Below are 23,240 nucleotides of genomic sequence, written 5' to 3' on the forward strand. Positions count from 1 at the left end.
TTCCCACTATTGCGACTTAGTCACTCCTCTTTATTGAAGCTAGATTTCCACTGAAATTACCTTTTATGCTTTTTGCCTTTGCTCTGAGTGTCACTATCTTAGAGCCTGGTTGATCATTTGAGTTGTGAAAAGAGAGAGGTCTCTTCTCTTTGAACAATTTAGAAACTCAATACCTTTGCTATTTTACTGGGTATAATTCACAAAACACACACAATCTTTTTGGGAAAAATCACAGAGCACTCAACTATAACTCAACAGATGTTATTACTGTTATTGTTCCAGTAATAACCCGTATCCATAAGCTAGTAAATACCGGTATTTTCCAGAAGGTACTTGAGGGAGCACTCAATGGCAAGAAAGAATCCATCTAGCAACATATCATCAATGTAGTTAATATAAGTCTTCCAGATACTGGAGGTTGGGTCTGCTGAAAAAAGATGCAGGTTATCCTAAAAAATAAAGTAGAAGAGATGTAAGCCATGTTTAACAATAAGGAATGACTGGTCTAATCATCATTAGTAGGAAGATAAACACACGGAGAAAAAAGCATTCTTATGAAGAACTTGCTATTCATGTGCATCAAATTCATTCTGTCTAACGTGTTTAACCATTGATCAAAAGGAACATAAAGTTAATTCATGAAGGGAGGCAGGGTCTCTGGGAAAGGAAGACGGGGTCAGGCCACATTCTTAGCAGGAATGCTGATGGATGCAGTGTGTGCGTCATAAATGCTGACTGATGTGCTGTGAAGGAGGCTGAATCAGAGCAGAAGTTAGGGTAGGTACAGGAAGGAATCCTAAGGGTAGAAGGCATTATGATTCAAAGCTTATAAGAAATTAGGGGTTCAAACGAATAAAGCATTTCCTGGATAATCCTTAGAAATGAGCTGGAGTGTTTTGCTGTTGGCATTTAATATTAACTAAAAATCCTCATCATATTAAGTGATTTAGAAAACACATAAATAAATGCACATGTTCTCTCCTGTCTCTCTGTCTCTCTCTCTATCTCTGGCACCCACCCCCACCTGGTGGTATGGCAAATACAGATATCCCATTTACTCTTCATCATTTTCATTATTAAGCTTTCTTACAGCAACTTTCCATTTATCGTATATCTTCAAAGAGAGTGGTAACTACTTTGCAGAAGTAAATTTTCTAGTTGATTCACACTGACCACTTTACAAACATTTCCACATTGTAACAGCCCCCTGAATTAAAAAAAAAAAAGAAAGAAATCTCATGATCCTGCCTTCGAGCAACAAAACTCTAAAATTTCTAAAATGCATTTCCTTTCCAAGTAGATTTCAGATCTTCTTAATACTTAAAGTCCATCATCACACAAATCATAACAGTAACAATATAGTGTTGCTCTCAGCTGTTATTAAGATGCGTATGTCAGCGTAATCTATATTTTTAAAACTTGGTTTTTATGACTGTTTTGTATAGTTATTTTGTCTCCTAATGTCATGCTATCAATATAACTATGTGTATTTTTAACTTTTCTACCTCAAATCTACTATGGTCTAAGAAGCAAACGTGTTGGAATTTTCTGTGAACTAGAAATATCTGATTCTAGCCAAGAAAGGGGAATGAGATCAGGTTTGCCCTTCTGCTACAAACAGCTATGTAACTGGATGCAATACAACAAACAATTATCAGGTTGGTGCAAAAGTAAATGCAGTTTAAAAGGTTAAAAATAATTGCAAAAACTGCAATTACTTTTGCACCAACCTAATATTTTGGGGCAATTAGATAACAAACATTATAGGGATGTGATCCTCGAGAGAAGGGGAATATTCAAGGTGAGCTTTACAACCACCTGGCTTTCTACCTAGAAGCACTTTTCCAAACCGTGACATGGGAAAATGGACCACAATCCTGCTGAGCAGAAAAGACAGAAACTGAAGTTTGAGGTTGCAGACGTTACAAAATCAATCCTCTTGAGTCTTTGAGTAGTAAGCTGTACATATTTAGGGCAAGGCTCTGAAAGGCATGTAAGAGAACAGTTACTGGGGATGCCAAGCTCAGTGGAGGTTGTGTAGGACAGAAAGTGATGGAAGATATTTGTATTCTCTCAGAAATAATGAAAAGACCTTGCAGATAACCCAGGACCTCAGTTGAGACCCCAGAAATGCCGTGCTCTAGGACTAGAGCTTCTCTGTTCTAGAGTGAGGCCTCTTTAGACCCCTCTCTAACAAAGTTTAAAACTGAACTTCAACAGGATCAAGCTGACCCACCAAGTAAACTAACTGCCCGCCAACAGAAAAACACAAACTCCTTAAGGGAAATAACACCCTAAAGTGGTACCTAACATGACTAGAAGATGATAAAAGATCACTAGATATGCAGAGAAGCAGACATTTAACTGAGAGAAAATAATGACTAAGAACAGACTCAGAAAATAACTGTCATACCAATCCTGGAATGCCTATTTCTTCTTTCTTTCTTTCTTTCTTTCTTTCTTTCTTTCTTTCTTTCTTTCTTTCTTTCTTTCTCTTTCTTTCTTTCTGTCTTTCTTTCTTTAAATTAAAGTTTATTGGGGTGACAACTGTTAGTAAAGTTACATAGATTTCAGGTGTACAATTCTGTATTACATCATCTATAAATTCCATTGTGAATGCCTATTTCTTAGACTTATTTTATGTGAAAGTAAAATAAACTTCTGTTGCATTAAAAAAAAAAAGACTCAGAAAATAAAAGAGATGTCCAAATTAGCAGACAATAATGTCATAATTTGATTGACTCCCCAAATTTTATGAAAAACAGATTCAAGAAGCTCAAAACTCCAAGCAGAATGAATATAAAGAAAACCTGTTTAGGTACATCATAGTCAAATGGGGAAAAAATACAAACATGAAAAAAAGATTCTATTAAAAGCAGGCTGAGAGAAACAATACATTGCATATAGAGGAACAAAGATACAAATTATGGCTGGTTTCTGATCAGAGGCATTGGAGAAGAGAAGGCAATAAAATGACTTCTGAAAGAAAAATAAAACTGTCTACACAATTCTATATCCAAAGAAACTACCCACCAAAAACAAAAGTGAATGGGTGAGAAAGGTGAAGGGATTAGAAAGTACAAATTGGTAGTCACAAAATAGTCACAGAATATGAAATACAGTATGGGAAATATAATTAATAACGTTGTAAAAACTATGTATGGTGTCAGATGGGTACTAGACTAATCGGGGGATCACTTCATAAATTATATAAATGCCTAACCCCTATGGCATACACCTGAAACTAGTATAATATTGAATGTCAACTATTATATATATATTATATGATCACAAGATGTAAACTACAGCAAAGGGAATATAGTCAACGGTATTGTAACAGCTATATATGGTTGTCAGATGGGTAATAGAGTTGGGGGTTATAACTTTGTGAGGTGTTTAAATGTCTAATTATTATGTTGATTTGTACACCTGAAATAAGGATATTTTCAGATAAACAAAAACAGACTGTGCCATTAGCAGACCTGAACTGCAAGATGTTAACTCATTTCTACAAAATGGAAAAACAAGTCTCGAAATATAAGTATATGGGTAAATATAAAATAGTGTAAATATTTTTTCCTTGAGTTTTTAAAGCAATATATATATATATATATATATATATATATATATATATATAATACTCTCTTGTGGAGTTTAATCACACACACACAGCAACAGTGTGAAAGATGAAGGGGCATTGGATTGAGCCACACTGTTGCTAGTTTCCTATATTTCATGGGAAAACTAAGTCAATTGTGATTAGTTCAAGAGACATGGAAACCTAGAACAACCACTGCAAATGTAATGCAGCAAGGTAAATCTGAAATGCCAATTGAGGAGTTAAAATAGAATACTAAAAAATATACAATTAATAACAAGAAGGTGGGAAAGGAGGAGCAGAGAAACAAAAGAGAAATCAAGCTAATAGAAAACAAACAGCAAAATGGTAATTAAATCCATCCATTCCAATAATTATATTAAATTTAATTTATATTACATTTATATTAAAGTTACATTTATATTAAATTTAATTATATTACATGTATTATATTAAATAGTTTAAACATTCCAATTAATAGGCAGAGTTGTTAGACTTAGAAAAGTAATTTTCTACTATATCCTGTATATAAGAGAAGAAATTTGACTCCAAAGAAACACATAGGTTGAATGTAAAAGGGTGGGAAAAGATGGACAATGAAAAAAAGTGGAAATAATGAGTCTGGAAGGAAAGACTATAGTAATACAAGGAAAATGGGGGAAAAAAGCAGAATTCAAGGCCAGGGAGTATTATTAGAAATAAAAAGGGAATTTCTAAATAAAAAGGGAATAATGATAAAATGGTCAGTTTATCAGGAAGTTATAATAACTGTAAATATATTTGTACCTACTAACAACAGAGGTTCAACCACTTGAAAAACCTCACAGAACTAAATGATTAGATAGACAAATCTAAAATCATAGGTGGAGATTTAATACTCTACCTTTAGTACCTGGTAGAACAAACAGACAAAAAGCAGAAAGTATATAGAAGATATGGACAATGGAAGAATAAACACATTTTCAAGTGTGCAAGAAACACTGCATAAAACAGACAATATTCTAGTCCATGGAACAAATCTCACTGAATTCCCACTGACTGAAATCTTACAGAGCGTTTTCTCTGGACCACAATGGAATTAAATTAGACACCAATTTTATTAAGATATCCAGAGAAGCCCCAAGTATGTGGAAATTAAACAATATACTTCTAAATGAGCACGGAGTTAAAGAAATCACAAGAGAAAAAATAAAACTGAATGATAATGAAAATGAGGCAGATCAAATTTGTGGAATGCAAGTAAAGCACTGCTAAGGGGAAAATGTATGTCACCAAATGCTTGTATTAGCAAGGAATAAAGCCTTAAAATACTACCTAAGCTTCTACTCTTATGGGCTAGGAAAAAAATGAGCAAATTAACCCCAAATTAGCTAGAAAGAAAGAAATAAGAAAGAACAGAAATTAATGAACTAGAAGACAAAAGTACATCACTGTACTTCAAACCATAGACAACCCCAAAATAACAGCTGTATTTCATGACTGACTTTCAGTATGTCAGATCAACCTGTCAGAACTGCGGCGTGGCTACCTGGAAGCCATTTATAGTTCTTTTCCACTGTTCAGTCTTTTGAGACCGAAGGTTGCCCTGATCACAATGCAGGGCAGAGCCTACTGCATTAAGTGCAGCACTCTGCGTTGTTTCTTCTCCTTATCAAATGCAGTTAAGGAAACGAGCATGGGAATCTCTTCAGGCTCTACAGAGCTAGATTAATGAAGACGATGTGGGAGGTCCTTACCAGGTTGTGTGGGCAAGTTGGGGGTGGTTAGGGCAATAGATAATTTAGGATTCTGTCCTCTTCTCCTCCTCCCCGCCCTGGGGTTTGGTGTGGGACTTAAGTCGTGTGATGATAGTATTTGACCATTAAGATAGTATTAATTTTGACACACTGATGCTAGAATGTGACTTTTCACTCTCCCTATCTATTAGCTTTAGTTCTTTTGCTATCAGTACAAACGTCTATCTCTGACTGCAGAAGACACAGCATCTATTGACTGTTCTAATTTCCAAATCACTTCTGGCACCCAAACACACTTCTTGATGCTTTCTCTATACTCCTGGTATGGGTGACTGAGAGGCTGGTTATTACCTGAACGAGGGCATGAATCTTAAGGCCAGATTCTTTGATGCAACTATAATATTTTTCCATTCGATCACGCTGATCATCCATGGAAAGAAGGCCTTCCTTTCTTCCATCTTTTCTCTTAAATATTGGAGACACCCATGTTTTCATGATGTTTTGAATCTCTTCCACATTGTCTTTAGTTTTCTGAATTCTTTGTTCGAGATCATGAATACTGTTGGTGATTTGATTGACATAATCCCAAATGCCTGCTCCCCAAGAGAAACAGAATTAATTGAAATAGCTGACAGTGGCATAGCTAAAGGTCTAGTTGCCATGAAAGATAGGGATTTAATACCCATGGGTTTTATAAGACTTTTCTGCACAGGTTACTTCATTATACTCAGTCTCTTTCTTCCTAGCTGTATAATGAAGCCAACTCTCAGCATAACCCTGATTATAGAGGAAAAGAAATAAACAGGTACTACTTACCTACCAAGCACACAAAAGTTGATACATTTGCTGGGGCATACCAGTGCAACTAGGTGACTTTATTTGGGTTAATGAATCTTACTTTTTAGGCACTTTCACTGTACTAAATGTTGAAAAGATCATTCCCTCTTGTATATGAAATATAGTTCTAACTTGTTTAATACGGCATTCCAAGACTTCTGTGAGTTAGCTGTAATCTTCTTTTCAAACGTTAACTCTTTTGAGGACCCAAATGCAAATGAATCTCCTTCCCCTGTGATTCATCACACTTTATTTTTAACTCTGTGATAGCATATTTTAACTTTTTATCACAGCATGTCTTGTTATGATTTATGTTGTACATAAGGTCTGTTGTCCCCACTAAATGTGAGCTCTTTGAGGGTAGGGGCTATGTCTCGTACACCTCGTCTCTCATATTCTCCCCTCAGTCCCTCCCAGAGTACCCCACATACGTTAATCCGTCGATGAAAGTTTACTGAATAGAAATGGAGGCTACAAGAGAAGTAAATGCATAGTTCCTCATTTAAGATGTTTATAGTCTAGTTAAGAAAATTAAGTAACAGGGATAATAAAAATCTTCCTTCATGAAGCGCCCAATATATGCTGGAGACGGTGGGAGATCTCATGCAACCGCTGACCCTCCCCTAGTGCGTGGCCGAAAAGTTTTCTAAATCTACTCATTATACACAAAGAGAAGGAAGAAGAGGAATACCAACCCGCCTTGCCTTCTCTGCGTTGGATATATGCCTGAGAGGATAGGCTGGTGTTTCAAACACAAACCAGATCACAGGGGAATCATTTGAGGGTCTACCAACTTTATTAGAATCTTGACTCTCAACCTTTTCCCCACAGTCCAGGTGGTGCCCTGTTACCTTCTGTTTTCCAGTTCAGAGTCTCCTCTGCAGCTCTCAGGCAGAGATCGATATTCTGCAGCTCTTTCTCCACTAATGGAAATTCCACCTCTAGCAGAGTTTTCATAACCTTGTTGTACCAATTTGCCATCAACTCCAAATTGGCAACAAGCTGCCGATAGAATTCCCTGGAGGAGAACATGGCTGCTGCTGTCTCAGGGATGTGCTTCATCTGCCTGGGTTGAAGATAACTCATTTCTTTCATCACTGAAATCAGCTGGAGGAAAGAATTGACGTAAGTGGCTGTAGTTCAGGGGCAGTGAATAGCAGCAATATTGGAAGGACTGAAAAACCCCAGGGACCCAAAGGCCCTCTGGGTCCCTTCTTAACTTCTGCTCCTACCGTTCCTTAAATCTAGTTTCAGAGAAGGGAAGTGGAGTATAAGGCAGAAGGAAGGTGAATTAGAAAGCAGTAAGGTTAACTGAATCCATAAATCACAAAGAGCAAGTCGTGGAAAACCTGAGAAAGGAGACATCAGTGACAGCAGGAGAGGGCTTGGCCTTGATGTTTTAGGACATGTGACTGATGACATGATAGGCTTATGCTGACGGAGCCAGTTCCCATCAAGGTGTGGTGGTATCATCTGATCTGGGCCACCCACACACATGAGAAATCTCAAATTTAAACTTCTGGAGGTCTCTCCAAATGAGGTCATTCGCATAGTCATAGAACGAACAGGATTGAGAGAAGGTGCCCATTGCACAACACTGTTGCATAGAATCATTTGAAAGAGCACTGTGCTGGCATGTCTTTGCGTTTTAATGTACTAGGAGATCAGGAGATGGAAACCACCCAGGCCTCTATGAACGTCTGTGGGGCGCTGAATTGAGCAGCAACTGCAGAAGTGAGAAGCCAAGCAGATGTGGTCCAGGGAAAAGACAGAGAGGCCTCTGGAAGGGTTTCTAAGCACCATGCTCATCATCCCTTCTCATCCATCATGTTTACCTCTGAACCTACAGGGACTGATGTGGTAGGTACGTGCGACAAAACAGGCCATAGATTCTTCCCTGCCTCCTCTCTCCATTCCCCATCTCCTTCCTGCTTATCAAGACACCTAGGCTCCCAGCTCTGCTTCCAAGTGGCTCTGGGCCAGCTCTTCCTGTCACCCAGCAAACCCGACTCAGGGTTAAGACAAATGCTAACCAGTTGGCAGGGACATGACCTCAGCCTCCTAGTTTATTTTGAAATAAATTCAAGAGAGATATTAAAACATTTAAATGTGAGAAATGAAAACAAAAAATAGGAGAAAATGTGGAGCTATTTATATAATAATGAGGTAGAGAAGGCCATTCTGAACATACAACCACAGAAGATAAAATTTATATGCATAAAATAGCATATACATACTAAAATGGCATACTTCAACTGGTAAAAACACTTATAGCACATTTCTTAATGTCTGACAAATATTTCCTAAATACTCTAACAAATTTACAAGAAAAGAGGGCACTTCCACTCAAAAGGACATGAACAAGCAATTCATTGAAAAAGAAATATAAGCAGCCAATGAACACATGAAAAAGTTCTACTTCACTAGTGGTAAAATAAACGCAAATTAAAACAATGTTGAGATATTTCATGTTTTCTAGTTCAACAGGCTGGAAGTGGTTAGAAGAAATGAGTATCTTCCTGGCAGGAGAATGACTAAATTCCATCTTTCTGCAGAACAAACTGAAAATATACATGAAAAGTCTCAAAATGGGAGCACCCTTTAGCCCAGCAATCCCAATTTCTAGGCATTATCCCAAAGAAATAATCAAGGATAGAGGCAACAGTAACTAAAGATATTTATTGTAACATTATTTATACCACATTTTATCTCACTGCAAGATGCCAATGATGGCAGGGGTCACTATTATTAGGTTGGTGCAAAAGTAATTGTGGTTTTTGCAATTATTTTTAACCTTTTAAGACGCAATTACTTTTGCACCAAACTAATATTATATGTCCAACCTAGGAGGAAAGAAAAAGTGTTATTTTTAAATTATAAACACTTGTCACTTTCAGAGATAAGGAAAAAAAATGTGATCCCAGAATCAATGAAATACATATTTATAATAGTAGAAAAATATTTTAAATGTCCAACAACAAGACATTTCAATAATTTAAATAAATTACATATAAATTTTTCCCCATACAATTCTTATCCTGGTCCCAAAGGGGCAAACTCTGATCATGTCCCTCAGAATGATGTATGAGGTCTGATAATCAATTTCGAGCACTTGCTGCAATGATGTTGCTAAGCTTTTTTGATGTCAGAGGGATTATTCATTATGAATTTGTACCAAGTGTACAAACAGTTAACCAAGTTCACTATTTGGAAGTGCTGAAAAAGCTGCATGAAAGTTAGATGACCTCAACTTTTCGCCAACAATTCATGGCTCTTGCATCACGACAATGCACCAGCTCACACGGCACTGTCTGTGAGGGAGTTTTTAGCCAATAAACAAATAACTGTATTGGAACACCCTCCCTACTCACCTGATCTGGTCTCAATGACTTATTTCTTTACCCAAAGATAAAGGAAATATTGAAAGGAGACATTTTGATGACATTCAGGACATCCAGGGTAATACAATGACAGCTCTGATGGCCTTTCCAGAAAAAGAGTTCCAAAATTGCTTTGAAGGGTACACTAGGTGCTTGTGTCGGTGCATACCTTCCCAAGGGGAGTACTTTGAAGGTGACCATAGTGATATTCAGCAATGAGGCATGTAGCACTTTGTCTAGGATGAGTTCACGAACTTAATTGTCAGACCTCGTATGTATTACTGTTCATTCTTACTACCATAGCTATTGCCACTTACTAGAAGCTAGAAGTGGAATAGCTGCAGCTATTGTTGACTTGTATTTGTAGTTGTCTCCCCTTGACTCATGTTATAATTTAGGTGTTTATCCCTTCTCTTTTTCTTTTTTTCTCTCACTTCTTTCTTCTCCTTTCTTTCCCTTCTATCACTTACAATCACCTTTAAAGCACCTACTGTGTGTTGCACATTGAGGCAGATAAAGTCCTTGCTCTTGGAGTATATAGAGGAAGAATAGTCAAGCCTCAGTACTGTCTTATACCCAGGGTGTAACGGCTGTAATTATAACATCTAGACGATGACCCAGTTGGTAGGCCAGAAACTCATCTCTTTGGACATTTACTGTCCAACACTGCTGACAGTGCAAGCTGATAAAATTACTCCAATGAGTGAAATGAGCTAAATGACACAGTCGTGTCTCACCAAAGTAAAGAACTTGATCCTCCAACTTCTTTGCTGATTTTTATTTCAGTCAGAATTGATGTTCTACTTAAACTGCGGCTTTCTCCAAAGGCACCAATATGCTATCAGCTAAGTTTTCAGCTGTCTCTGTACTGCATTCCTGGAGGACATGCCATCAGGACAGTAGTAGGTGACAGCTTTCGGCTCAGTGTGGCCAATCCTTTTTTTTAGCTGAATGGTGTAATATTTCCTATATACGCTAACTTTTAATTATCGTCTTCACCAGCACCAAGCTTTCCATGGCTGCCACAATCCACACTGGTCATCCACCCTTCTGATCCTCTAGAGAAGGGTTTCTCAACTTTAGAGCAACCCACATTTTCAGACAAAAACAGCTCTTTGTTGTAGGGCACCATCCTGTGCCTTGTATAAAGTTTAGCAGTCCCCATGCTATCTACCTACTCTATGCTATTGGCAAGCAGGCCCTCTGTGACAACCAAAAACGTCTGCAGGGGGAAACTTGCCCCGGTTGAGAATCACTAATCTAGAGTCTTATTTCCAAAGCTACTCCATTGAGATTTATCATGCGCCATCTCATAAAGACAGATTTCTGCAAGTTGACATTCTAGCTCCCAGCTACCTGTGGGCTCCTTGAGAGCAGGGACTAGGTCTTACACTTGGTTAGCCCTCCAGTATCTAGTCCACAGCCTTCATGGACTCGTACAGCACACATTCAAAGTAAGCCTAGTCAGCTGTTTGGTACGAAATGGTCAGTAATATATTCTTCTACCTGTCCAAAGATGGGTAGCAATATCTTGTTTAAATGTCTTCTGGAATTTCAAATAGTACATATCTATAATACAATATTTAAACTTTTTGATGAGTTAATCTTAAGTATAATATCATTTGAACTTTGTATATGAAGTCAAGTACATAATAAAGCTGTTATCATATGCAAGTTTAAAAAATACTTTGCAATATTTTCTGTTGTGCAAAGTCAAAGCAAATATATCGGCCAACCCTGGAGAAAAATGTAAACATTGGACAAGTTAAGAAAACACTGCACTGCAGAATTCATCCCCAAAATGAAACCCCGACTGTAAATTCTTTTGAGCAGCTTTTGCAGATGCTTATAAAAAGCCTCTTTGCCTTTGAAATCAGTAAAGTTAAAGAAAACTCTTCAGGAACCCAACAGGAAATGACTGTTGCTTCACTTACCTGTGGGTTAAAGTTGACTGTAATCTGCTTGGTCTCTGGGTCACGTTTCAGAAGCGGCCGGGAAAGATTGTACTGTGACTTCTCTGATACCGTCTGACACCAGCCCTCATAAAGTCGCGTCTCATACCTGCAAGAATGGGAAACAACAGCCATCTCATAAGCACCCTCCCAGCTCCCCAATTCCTAGTGATAATTAACTGAAGATATAGATAACATTGTCTATCTATCTATATCGATATCTATATATATATATCTATCTACCAAACTGAATATGCTACTAGTAAAATACCTGACTACATTCTTAAGTCAAAATCATTGACTCAGCCAGTATGGCAGCTCCTGTATGTAACTCCTCATTTCTAAAGATGGCATAACTTATTAAATCAGAGGAGAGTAGAAAGAGAGGGTCCATGTGATCTTTTGGGGCAATAAAGGAAGTGGTGATTAGTCTCAGTAAATGTCAGAAGAAGCTATTGGGAAAGATTTCCTTTCATGCTAATCTTCTCATAGGTCACGGACATTTGTCATTCAGTCATTACACACTGAATGCTCTGCTTAGGGGATAACATGATGACTCAACACGCCAGGGTAAGTGCAGCTACTGGTGAAACCACAGGTAAGCAGAGAATGCAGCAAGCACAATCTTAGAGAGACGCACAAGGCATTAGGCATCTAATGGCAGGGGTGTGTGGGTGAGGGGGTGAAGGTGATAGACAAGGAGAAGGCCAGGGAGGCTTCATGGAAGAGGCGCTGCCGAAGTGATGCTTGACTGAGTTTCAGAGGATGAGCAGAGGTTGGACAATGAAAGCGGAATGAGTGCTCCTGGCAAAAGCAACACCACAGCCAAAGGGTGCAGGTGAGAAACAGCTGACTGTGTGCTGGGAACACTTGAGGCCAGAGGGGCAGGTATCCAGGCTGGTAGGGAAGCAAAGGCCAGTGGAGGCTTTTACGGTATGTTAAGGAGACGATGGCAGGCACTGAAAGGCTTTCCATCCAGGGAATGTGGTGACATTATTGGATGTGGTAACACTGTGGGCAGTGTGGTACTACACCTTGCACTCCCAAAAGACGTACTGCAGCTTTACAGCAGGAACAATGAACTCATGTGAAATTTTCATTCTTACACTTTCGCCATAAAAAGATACCGGAAATATAATTAAAACGTATTTCCTCTTTGTGCCGCACGCACTGTTGCCTTCTGCTTAGGGAGCAGCTGCTGCAATTTTCTGTGACACTGATCTCGGAGTGCCATGAGGAGTGCCCACTTCTAGCTCTGCCGAGTTCATGCTCTCAGCAAAACTATACTGAAACTGCATTCCCCAGAGATCTTGTGTTTGTAACCCAGAAGAACTGTACTCATAGATACCAAGGTTCTAACATAAAACATGGAGTGACATTTCCCCGCCACTGAGGAATCTGCTCAAACTCGGGACTGCAAAAGGTACTGGGGGTTACGAAATATGGAAATAACACAATTCCAGAAGCTGCTTACTTTTCCAGCAATGAGAGCATATCTTCATATTTTTGTATCATTCGCTTTCCTTCAGTAGATTCCATGCAACTATCCATACCAAAGAGAAAGAAAATGGCATCAAAGTAGAATAAGATTACAAGAAGTCAAAATAATGATCTGAGTAACAAACTGCAGCCTATAAAGAAGAGATTGAGTAACTTCTTGGGCTGGTTTCCAAATGCCCCTCAAGGAGCCAGCGTTCTTCTTCATGAATATCGTCCATGAGCCACTAGAGGGCGTCTGCACTTCCTGAAACGCAGCCAGCCCCCCAAACAACAGGGATGACAGAACCTTTCCCACCACGGCTCCACCAGCCCCTTCACCCTAGCCCAGCCATTCATGCACAGGTAAATGAAGTCCTTCAAAGACCTGAATAAAAGGGAAATGGAGACATGAAATAAAAATTCTAAGTGCGATAGTTTTCTGCATATAAGAAAAAAATACTATGTATGACATTATACATTGTAACATAACACAAAGTATATAATATATATAAAACAATGCTTTAAATGTTTATATAACAACGTGTGTGTGTATACACACACACATACAAACACAGATATTGCTATATATTTATTTCCCCTTCTCTGAAATCCATCTAGGACACGTTATCAGAAGCCCTGTTACTCATTAATCATTGATATGTTTACATGAGGTTCCCTCCCACATCTCATGCCCCCAAACGTGCGTACACACAATGCACACACATGCACATACGAGTAAACACACACGCTCACACTCATAGACACAATCGTAGGCTTCCACTGGAAGGGTGAGGACCACAGAGGGATGTGAGCAGAGTGTGGCCCAAGGACCATCACCCACACTTGCTTCCTGGCTTGGACATTCCTTTGGAACACAAAATGAGAGTCCAGGTCCTGGGAAAATTGGCGAAATATCTGCAATTTTCAGAAAACTTCACACTAACTGTGTTGGAGAGTCTCTTTTTGTTCTGCTAGCAGAATGAGGCAGCTTATTGCAAAGATTCTTTAAGATCCATTTGTACTTTAAACCATCACAGCGTTTCTTTACAAGATCCCCGAGATGTCAATGTAAGCCTCATGCCTGCAAAGAAAGCACTGGATTTCCAGTTGCCCAGTTCCCTTTCGTGGTGAATGAGCAGATGCTTCTGTGAGGCAGCAACAAGTAGAAAGGGCTTCGGATCAGTCCGCTGAGCTCGCGCCCGGCCCTCCCCTCACAAGCGGTGGGGTTTCTGCAAGTCTCCTAACCCCAATCTCAGTTTCACATCCAGAAAAGAATGAGGCCAGAAGACAGACAATAATGCTGGGAAAAACAGAAGGCAGCACGAAGAAAAGAAGACTAAATATGAGATGGTTAGACTCCATAAAAGAAGCCACAGGCATGAGTCTACAGGAGCTGAGCAGGGCTGTTGAGGACAGGACATGTGGACATCGCCATTCACAATGTGGCCAAGAGTCGGTTGGAGCCTCTCAAGGGCACGGAACACACGCAGTGGAGAGAGGGGCTTCTCACACAGGCCTGTGACAGTCACTCAGAAGGTTTGAGAAGTCACAGGAATAAGTGTCATGAAACTCCCTGGAGATTCTACTTCATTTCATGGTGAGGAATCTAAAACATTTTTAATAACCAACAAATATATATTATAGGGCACAATACAGTTTTGAATTTTTAAAAGACAATTGGAATTTCCATGGGAATCGGAGAGGACATGATGGGGTACCACTGGCATCTCCTTTCAGACCAGGCACTCTTACCATCCCTCACCCCTTAATCAGCCAGGAATGTTGGCTGCTGGTGAAGCAAGGCTTCCTCCCTCTTTGGGAACAGTCTCAGCCAAACAGAGCAGTCTTTCCCAAGGCCACGCCCCTCCCCCAGACAGCCCACATCCACCAACTAGCTGATGCGGGGGTACAAAGACCAGTCAGCCCTGCAAGGCCAGAGTTCCCCAGAGGATGAGCTGAGGCCTCCTTTCGACTATATCGCAGCTCAGCTTCTCCATCTGCCCATCTCATCCCCCCACTCCTCACACATGCTGTTCCCAACAGCATCCCTATAAATTCCTGTCTCAGAGTCTGCTTCCAGGGAACAGAAACCAGGATACAACAGCTACCTCAGTCCACATTCCAAGCAGCAGCCCTGCCACCCTCCCCCATTCACGTGTCTTCTCCCTCCCGCCTTGCGGGGGCGGGGGCATGTTTGAGAAGATGAAGGCTCAGCTGTACTTGGGACCAAACTTCCTCTGGCTGGGGTACCTTGGTCGTGCTCTGGGCTACGAGCTCTGAGACCCAGACTTCCAGTTCTTTCCTTGGCTCCCTCTAGAACTTTAGGCATGTCACCTCACTTTTTTGCCTCCATTTTTTTTCCATCTGAAAAATAAAGAGCTTGCTCAGACCAGAGCAGAGGCTGCAAACAGGGCAGGCCTGATCCACAGGCATGTGTGTTTGATCTGTGTGGAGTTTGAGGAAAAAAATGGAATACTTGCTAATTTTAAAGTTGGGTGTTTCATATAAAAATCTAGATTTTCAGCTTCTCTCCAACAGTCAGGAGATTTCTCACGCCTAGTCCACTTTTCTGCTTGCCAACACTGGATGCTGCGGTAGACGTTCCCTGTAGGCCCCATCCTGGTTGTCTTGTATCATCTTCCTTGCCTCTGAAAGTGTTTAGTCTTCTTCATAAATTTTCCCCCAGTTTTATTGAGATATAATTGCTTTACAGCACTGCATAAATTTAAGGTGTACAGCATAATGACTTGACATATATATTGTGAAATGATTATGGCAATTAGTGTAGTTAACATCTATTATCTCATATAGATATAAAAACAAAAAAGAAAAAAATTGTTTTCCTTGTGATGGGAACTTTTAGGATCTATTCACTTAACAACTTCCAAATATACCATACAGCAGTGTTAACTACAGCCATTATGTTGTACATTACACACTAGTATTTATTTATCTTATAAATGCAAGTTTGTAACTTTTGAAAACCTTCATCCATTTCTTCTACTCCCTGCCTCTGATAACCAGATAACCACAAACCTGATCTCTTTTTCTATGAGTTGTTTTTTTTTTGCAGATTCCACATATAAGTGAGATTATACAGTTTTTGCCTTTCTCTGTCTGACTTATTCACTTAACATCACGCCCTTAAGGTCCATCCATGTTGCAAATGGTAGGATTTCAGTCTTTTTTAATGGCTGAATAATATTCCATTGTGTATATACCACATTTTGTTTCTCTAATCATCCATCAGTGAACCCTCAGGTTGTTTCCATTGTCTTGGCTATCATAAAAATTGCTGCTATGAACACGGGGGTGCAGACCTCTCTTCAATATAGTGATTTCATTGCCTTCAGACAAATATCCAGAAGTGGAATTGCTGGATCATATGGTAGCTCTATTTTTAAGTTTTCGAGGAACCTCCATACTGTTTTGTGGGGTAGCTACCACAATTTACAATGCCACCAATAGTGCACAAGACAATACCCTTTCTACACATCTTCACCAATACTTGTTATTTGTTGTCTTTTGTGTGATGGGGATTCTAATAGGTGTGAGGTGATATCTCACTGTGGTTTTGATTGGCATTTGCCTGATGATTCGTGACGTTGAGCATCTCTTCACATATGAAAGTGTTCAGTCTTGCCCAAAGGTCTCTAAGGCCCTTTCTAGCTCCGAAAAACCTGTGATACCTATGTTCAGACTTTGATTCCTTTGTTTCTGCTGTGTTTTCCAAAGCCAAGTGCTTTCAACAAGATCAGTGTTTAAAAAGAGGGTCTCAGAGCATTCCCTAGGCAGCATCCTGAACGTGACATTGCAAACAGCCCTTCTCTCTTACTTCCAGCAGCCAAGCTGCTCCGTAACTAGCTTGGCTTCCAGGATCAGCTGTGAGGTAGGCCAGTGGTTTCCAAACTTGGTCACCATCAGAATCACAGGGGGAGCTTGCAGAGGAAACCAATTCAGGCACCCAGATTTGGATTCAGTAGGTGAGAGTGAGGCCTAGGAATCTGCACTTTAACAAGTGCACAGGGCATTTTAATGCACGAGGTCCTCACATCACACTTTAGGAAACACGGGGTTCCGTTATTTTCCAGCAGCCTCAGCAACAAAGAGACATTGTGTCAGAGGAAGACACGTGGAAGAACTCAACAGAGCTTGAAAACTCTTACTCATTTTCCTCCAGAAATGAATCTCATGGAACAAAAGGAGTCAGCCTGTTGTCCATCAAGCCTCATTTGACAGCGAGGGGCCCACTAGTCAGCCCAGACGTATGCATCTCGTTACTGGTTGGCCAATAGGCATCTGGTTGCTGTGGACTGAATGTTCGTATTCCCTCCCCCAAAGGCATATGTTGAAGTCCTAACCCCCAGGGTGAGGGTATTAGGAGGTGGGGCCTCTGGGAGGTGATTAGGTCATGAGGGTGGAGCCCTCACGAATGGGATTGGCGCCCTCATAGGAAGACTCCCTGGAGCTCCCCTGCTCTGTCTGCCTTGTGAGGACACAGCAAGAGACAGCTGTCTATCAAGCAGACAGTGGGCTCTCGCCAGACACCCATCTGCCAGCACCTTGACCTTGTTCCCAGCCTCCAGCGCTGTGAGATATAAATTTTTCATGTTTATAAGCCATCCACTCTATGGTATTCTGTTATAGCAGCCCAGACGAAGATACTGGGTGATTGCTGGACATGGAAAGAAATAAGGATGATTTTCGTGCTTCCGGTGAGTTGCATTTCTACAACAGAGCAGGAGCAGAAGCCTAAAACAAACCTAACTTTCGGGAGTAAGATACTCACGGATGTGCGATGCGTCTGAAGTCAGCAAAGGGACCCTGGATGCGGCACCTCAGGTCCTGCGCCCAGCGCAGACCCCCAGCCACACAGGGCATGTTCTTGTGCACTGAGGAGAACCCTGGGGACACAGCACAGCCAGAATGAAGCGAGGCCCAAGCCCCTCAGCCCGCTGTCCCCCCAAAACACCTCCTGCCACTTACTCTGCTTTTTGCCTCCTCTACCTCCACGTGGTACAGTTGCCCTGTGCTCACACCAAGATAGATGGGGAGTTCTTGGGAGACCACTGTGTTCTGCTAAGGAGTAAGAGTGACCGCAGGGAGAACACTAAACAGTGTCAGAGGACGGGGGTCCCAGTCCGGCTCTGCCACTCACAGGCTGTCTGACTTCACACCAGTGACTGTCAACCTGGCTGCACATCAGCTTCACCTGGGGCTCTTTAAACAACACTGATGCCTGGGCCCTGCCCTCCCCATTCTGACTTAATTGGTCTGGGTGGGGCTCAGTCATCTGTATTTTTTTAAGAGCTTCAAGATGATCCTAATTGTACAGTCAGAGTTGAGAAACACTGCCTTACACAACTCAATCACTGCAGGCCTCAGTTTTTTATCTATAAAATGGGAATAATATCTTCCCTGCTTAGTAACTTCCATGGTTTCTGTGAGAATTCAATACAATTATGAATGAGACAGGCCACATGGATTATGAAGCATCTTACCAGAGTTAGCACAGCCTGGATTTCTTACTTTATTCCATACAGTGGGTTTGTTTGCTTATAATTAGCTGTCAAAATTTTAAAATTAGGAGATTTCATTTTCAAAAAATCAGTTTCCAGTTTGCTTGGTAAAATTGGAAGATCTGGCAAAAATCAGCCACCACTTGTGACCAGCAACTGGAGCCAAATAGTGGTCATGCTTCCTTTAATTTACTGTGGACTCTACTACTTCCCGATGTTTTACACTTGGCCCAGATCTACAGGAGACAAAATTCTAAGATAACCCCAAATGGCTCTCACCCTTGCATAACCCTCTCCTGTCTAAGTGTGGGTGAAAACTGTGAATATGATGAAATATCACTCTTGTGATGATGCTACGTTACATGGCAAGAGGGTGATGATCCTGGGTGGGCCTGACGTATTCAGGGGAGCCCTTTCAGAGCAGAGTTTTCTCTGGTTTGTGGCAGAAGGAAAAGTAGGGGATTTGAAGCATGAGAAGGATTCAATATGTCATCACTGGCTTGATGATGGAGGCAGCTACATGGCCTTCCCACATGGCAAGGAATGGGAGTGGCTTCCGGTCAGAGTGGCCCCCAGCTGACAGCCAACAAGGAAACAGAGACCTCAGTTCTACAGTCACAAGGAACTGGATTCTACCAACAAGAATGAGCTTAGACTTGGATTTCTTTCTCCCAGAGCCTGTAGATGAGAAGTCAGCCCAGCCAACCCCCAATATCAGCCTTATGATGCTGAGTGGAGAACCGAGGGGCTGCTGGCCTACAAACTGTGAGCTAAAGGATAACTGTTATGTAAGCCACTGAGGTTGCGATGATTAGTTATACAGCAATAGAAAACTAATATGCCCTCTGAAGGTATCGGAGTTTCCAAATTCTGTATCTGACTGGAAGATGTCATGAGGATGGTCCTACATTAAGCTGAGGCCAGGGGCAGCCAGTTAGCTCAGTTGGTTAGAGCGTGTGCTCTTAACAACAGGGTAGCCAGTTCGATTCCCACATGGGCCAGTGAGCTGCGCCCTCCACACTAGATTGAAGACAACGACTTGACTTGGAGCTGATGGGTCCTGGGAAAAACACACTGTTACCCAATAAAAAAATTTAAAAAAAGAAAAAAGAAAAAAAAGCTGAGGCCAACATATTTTCTAGAAATGACTTCCTACGTGGAAGCAATTCTTAATGACCTCAGTATGAAACCCTTTTACAGACATAGTGGTCCTGCTACTCCATTACTTAGAAACCTTGGAAATTCTCCTATTGCCTGAATAATGAATTCCAGATTCCTTAAAATGGCAGGCAGAGCACTTCACAGTCTGGCCCCAAACTCCACAGCTGACCTAATCTCTCTCTATATACCTTACTCGGCTACAGGCGATCCAACTGGTACCTATATACTCAATTGTCTTTGCTTCTTCAGAGGTCTTTGCCTCTTCTCCCTGGCTGGCAATCTCTCCACTTTCAGGGCTGGCTCAAGGCCACCTTCTCCACAAATTCTCCCTGGAAAACCCCAGTCCCAGTTCATATTACTTTGTTACAGTTCTTTATAACTCAAGCCGGTGACTACTCACATTCCGCTATGTCACTATTCATACCTGGTGTGTTCCTTGAAGAACCACCTTTTAATATTATTTAGTGTATCCCTCACCCTGGCCTGCCTGGGCGTATCATGCCCACAGATGTGGCCTGCACATAGAAAAGACTCAAGAAATGTCTGTAAAGTTGAACTGAACTTGTGTTCAATTGCGTCTAAGAATTGCAATAAAAAATGGAGACATTACATTGGGGCACGGCACCGCCCTTTGTCAGGCTCCTGCTGTGGTGGCCATGGCATTGGAAGGGGTCAGAAGCTTTTCTCAGGCATGTAAAAATCTATTGTGAAATTTAAATATGGTGACGATTAATCAGTGTGGCAACACTGATGGAGAATCAACTCATACATTATGCTAACGTCTCCACTGACCAGAGGCAGTCAAGACCTCACTGCTCTGGGTCGTCCTGCCAATCTCAGCCCCAGATACAGGGAAATGCACAGCTCAGGGAACTCTACAATCAGCCAAGATGGTCTGGGATATCAAGCAAGAAGGTTGTTCTTGCTTTTCTTAGAGAATGTCATAGATCCGTAGTGGAGATTTAAGGAGTGAGTTCCCCCTTCCCAGTAGTAGAACTCCCCCATCCATATGCCCCGGCAACCAGCCTACCGAGGTCGGCCTCCTCCTGCACATGCTGGTTATAGATTATCCTCACTGCATCCAGGTCTGTGGTGAACATTTGGATGAGCACCAGGTACTTGGCAGATGTATCCCGTGCTACCAGTGGTCTTTCCAGGAGGCTTCCTGCTATGTCTAGTAGCTGCAGAAGAGATGAAAAAAAAAGAGGAACAATTCAACATTTCTAAGGTGACATAAATTTCGTTTCTTGGCTTTTTTCCCATACGCCTACCGATGTCAGAAGGTCAAAAAATTGTTATTGTGCAACCGGATCACTAATTATTAACAGGTAGCTATTCACAGTCTGCCCCCTCTCTCTTTTGCTTCTAAAGAAGAAGGATTCCCATCTGCTGAATTACCTACGGGGCTCTCATGGGACATAGACTCTGGATAAAGGGTAAAACAAAGAGAAAACTTAAAGATGCCAGAAAGCTTAAGCTGATCTACATTTTAAAAGACCATAAAAAGAACTAAAACAAAGAAGGAGGGTGAAGACAGAGAAGAAAAAAGGAAGCTAAGTGGGCTAGATGTAGGCAAGAATTTGGAAGGCTAAAATTTGAGAGTGAGATCAAGAAAAGAAATTGCAGAGAGAACTAATTCTTGAACTAATTTCTGGAATCAGTTCAAATGCTTGGAGAGAGAAATCCTAATAGTCTTCCTATAAGTTATGGAATGGCAGGTATTCATCAAAGGTCATGTATATATACCATGTTTCCCTGAAAATAAGCACTAGCATGATTTTTCAGGATGACATCCCCTCAACATAAGCCCTAATGCGTCTTTTGGAACAAAAATTAATATAAGACCCGGTCTTATTTTCGGGGAAACTCGGTATATGTATTCAATAGCTAATGAAGCATGGCAAACTGGGTTACCCAATATTCTAGAACAGCATGGATTCCAGTCTATGTTTGGACATTTTCAGTGACTGGAAACTTAACTACTTCTCAAAGAAGTCCATTCCATCTTTAAATAGCTTTCACAGAAATCTCTTTCCTCTACTGAGTCCAAATCTGCCTCCTTGCAATTTCCACTGATTAGTTCTGGTTCTAACCCTTGAGCCTTTGCAGATTAAGTTTCTTCATAGTTTATAGAAGATCTATCATACTCTACTAAGTCTTCATGTCTCACGACTCAGAATTCTCAGTTAGGCAGCCATTTATCTACTCATCAACCTAAACGTTCTCCGTATCATTCATTATACCATCTAATCTGGGCAATACAGGTCAAGGGCACATCTCTTCTTATTCTAGTTGCTTGTACTTGAATCCTCTAGCCAGCTACCTAGTAGCTTCACTTGAACCATCCTGATAGTAGTGGTTAAACAGCCATGGTATTACAGAACCATGGTTTCAGGATGGTGACCACAGTAGATTTCTTCACTCTTAATGGGTACCTTATTGATAAGGCTCAAAGAATACATTCCAGAAGAAACTCTTTTGAAAAGCATTTTTATATCATGTTTTCAGAAAAGAATTAAGAACCAATGTGAGAAGCCCAATCCTACACACTCCTTTGTCTCTCTCTACTAGACTAATAAGAACAATTAATATCTGCAGGAGCAAAACAGCTGCAAGAGTATCCCTGCCCTCCTCTGATGAGGGTGGGGGGAGAAGCGAGCACAGGGATGGCTCCCGCTCTACTTGCACAAACCTTAAAGGCGTGCTTCAAATCAGGTGCATCATCAAAGGCTTGAATAAAGACAGTCCCCAGTCTTCGGTCAAGATCTTCTACTCTCTGGTTAAATTCAGAGACATCATTTTCAAATTCCTGAAGAGACATCACAAACACTTAGAAAAACATGACTTTCTGACAGCCAGTCCCACTATGCTCTTTACCACTAACCTTTGTACTTGCATCTGTTACACCAAAGATTTATTTTCATTTTCCAAAATTCACCCTGGCATGACTTAGTTTTTATTCATGTAGACAGTTACTCTATTATTGCAGCATTTTCTTTTCCTAGACACTCTAGGTAAAATGGTAGAGTGAAATTGTGAGGTTGGCACCCTTTAACTTCCCTCTCTGTGTCCCCTCTGCTGCCCTCTGAAGCCCCTTTTCTATCATCCACAGTGCCACTCATGTCACCCCGAAAGCCACCTCAACAGCAACAGCCCCGGTAAGGGGGTTACTCCATCATTACCCTCTACTTTCCTTCCTCCTCCAAGTCAAAATCCTATTTTCTCAGTGTAACCAAAGAAATCTAACCATTAGGAGGAAAGCAAGCTAATTAAACTAATGCACACTATTGCATCTAAGTACACATAATTGGTTAAGACAGCAGCTAGCCATTGTCCCTGAGGCTGCCAAACTTAGCAAATAAAAATACGGGACATGCATCTAAATTTAAACTTCAAACAATGGATTTATTTTTTAGTATATGTCCCAATTATTGCATTTCATCTGGAAATCGCAAGTGTGTTCCCCTCAGAATGTGGCAATTTTCAGAGAAAGTTTGTTAATTCAAATCTCTAATTTGTGGAATTATTATTATTTGTCATTATTGCTTTACAATAGTAATATGTATTCTTATAAAAAC

General features: G+C 40.8%; 1 protein-coding gene across 1 annotated transcript in view; it reads right to left on the bottom strand.

Annotated features, from left to right (window-relative positions):
- Positions 1-302: 302 nt before the first annotated feature.
- LOC141568964 (dynein axonemal heavy chain 9-like) overlaps positions 303-23,240 on the bottom strand; it is a 48,481-nt gene continuing 25,543 nt past the window's right edge. The window contains exons 8-15 of the mRNA XM_074320391.1: positions 22,355-22,471; positions 20,693-20,843; positions 17,772-17,886; positions 12,978-13,046; positions 11,486-11,612; positions 7,023-7,278; positions 5,686-5,927; positions 303-449 (exon numbers count right to left, since the gene is read on the bottom strand). Of these exons, the coding sequence (XP_074176492.1) occupies positions 303-449; positions 5,686-5,927; positions 7,023-7,278; positions 11,486-11,612; positions 12,978-13,046; positions 17,772-17,886; positions 20,693-20,843; positions 22,355-22,471 (1,224 nt within the window). The remainder of the gene's footprint in view (positions 450-5,685; positions 5,928-7,022; positions 7,279-11,485; positions 11,613-12,977; positions 13,047-17,771; positions 17,887-20,692; positions 20,844-22,354; positions 22,472-23,240) is intronic.

The sequence above is a fragment of the Rhinolophus sinicus genome, linkage group LG15, assembly GCF_036562045.2.
Source record: "Rhinolophus sinicus isolate RSC01 linkage group LG15, ASM3656204v1, whole genome shotgun sequence".
NCBI classification, from domain to species: Eukaryota; Metazoa; Chordata; class Mammalia; order Chiroptera; family Rhinolophidae; genus Rhinolophus; species Rhinolophus sinicus.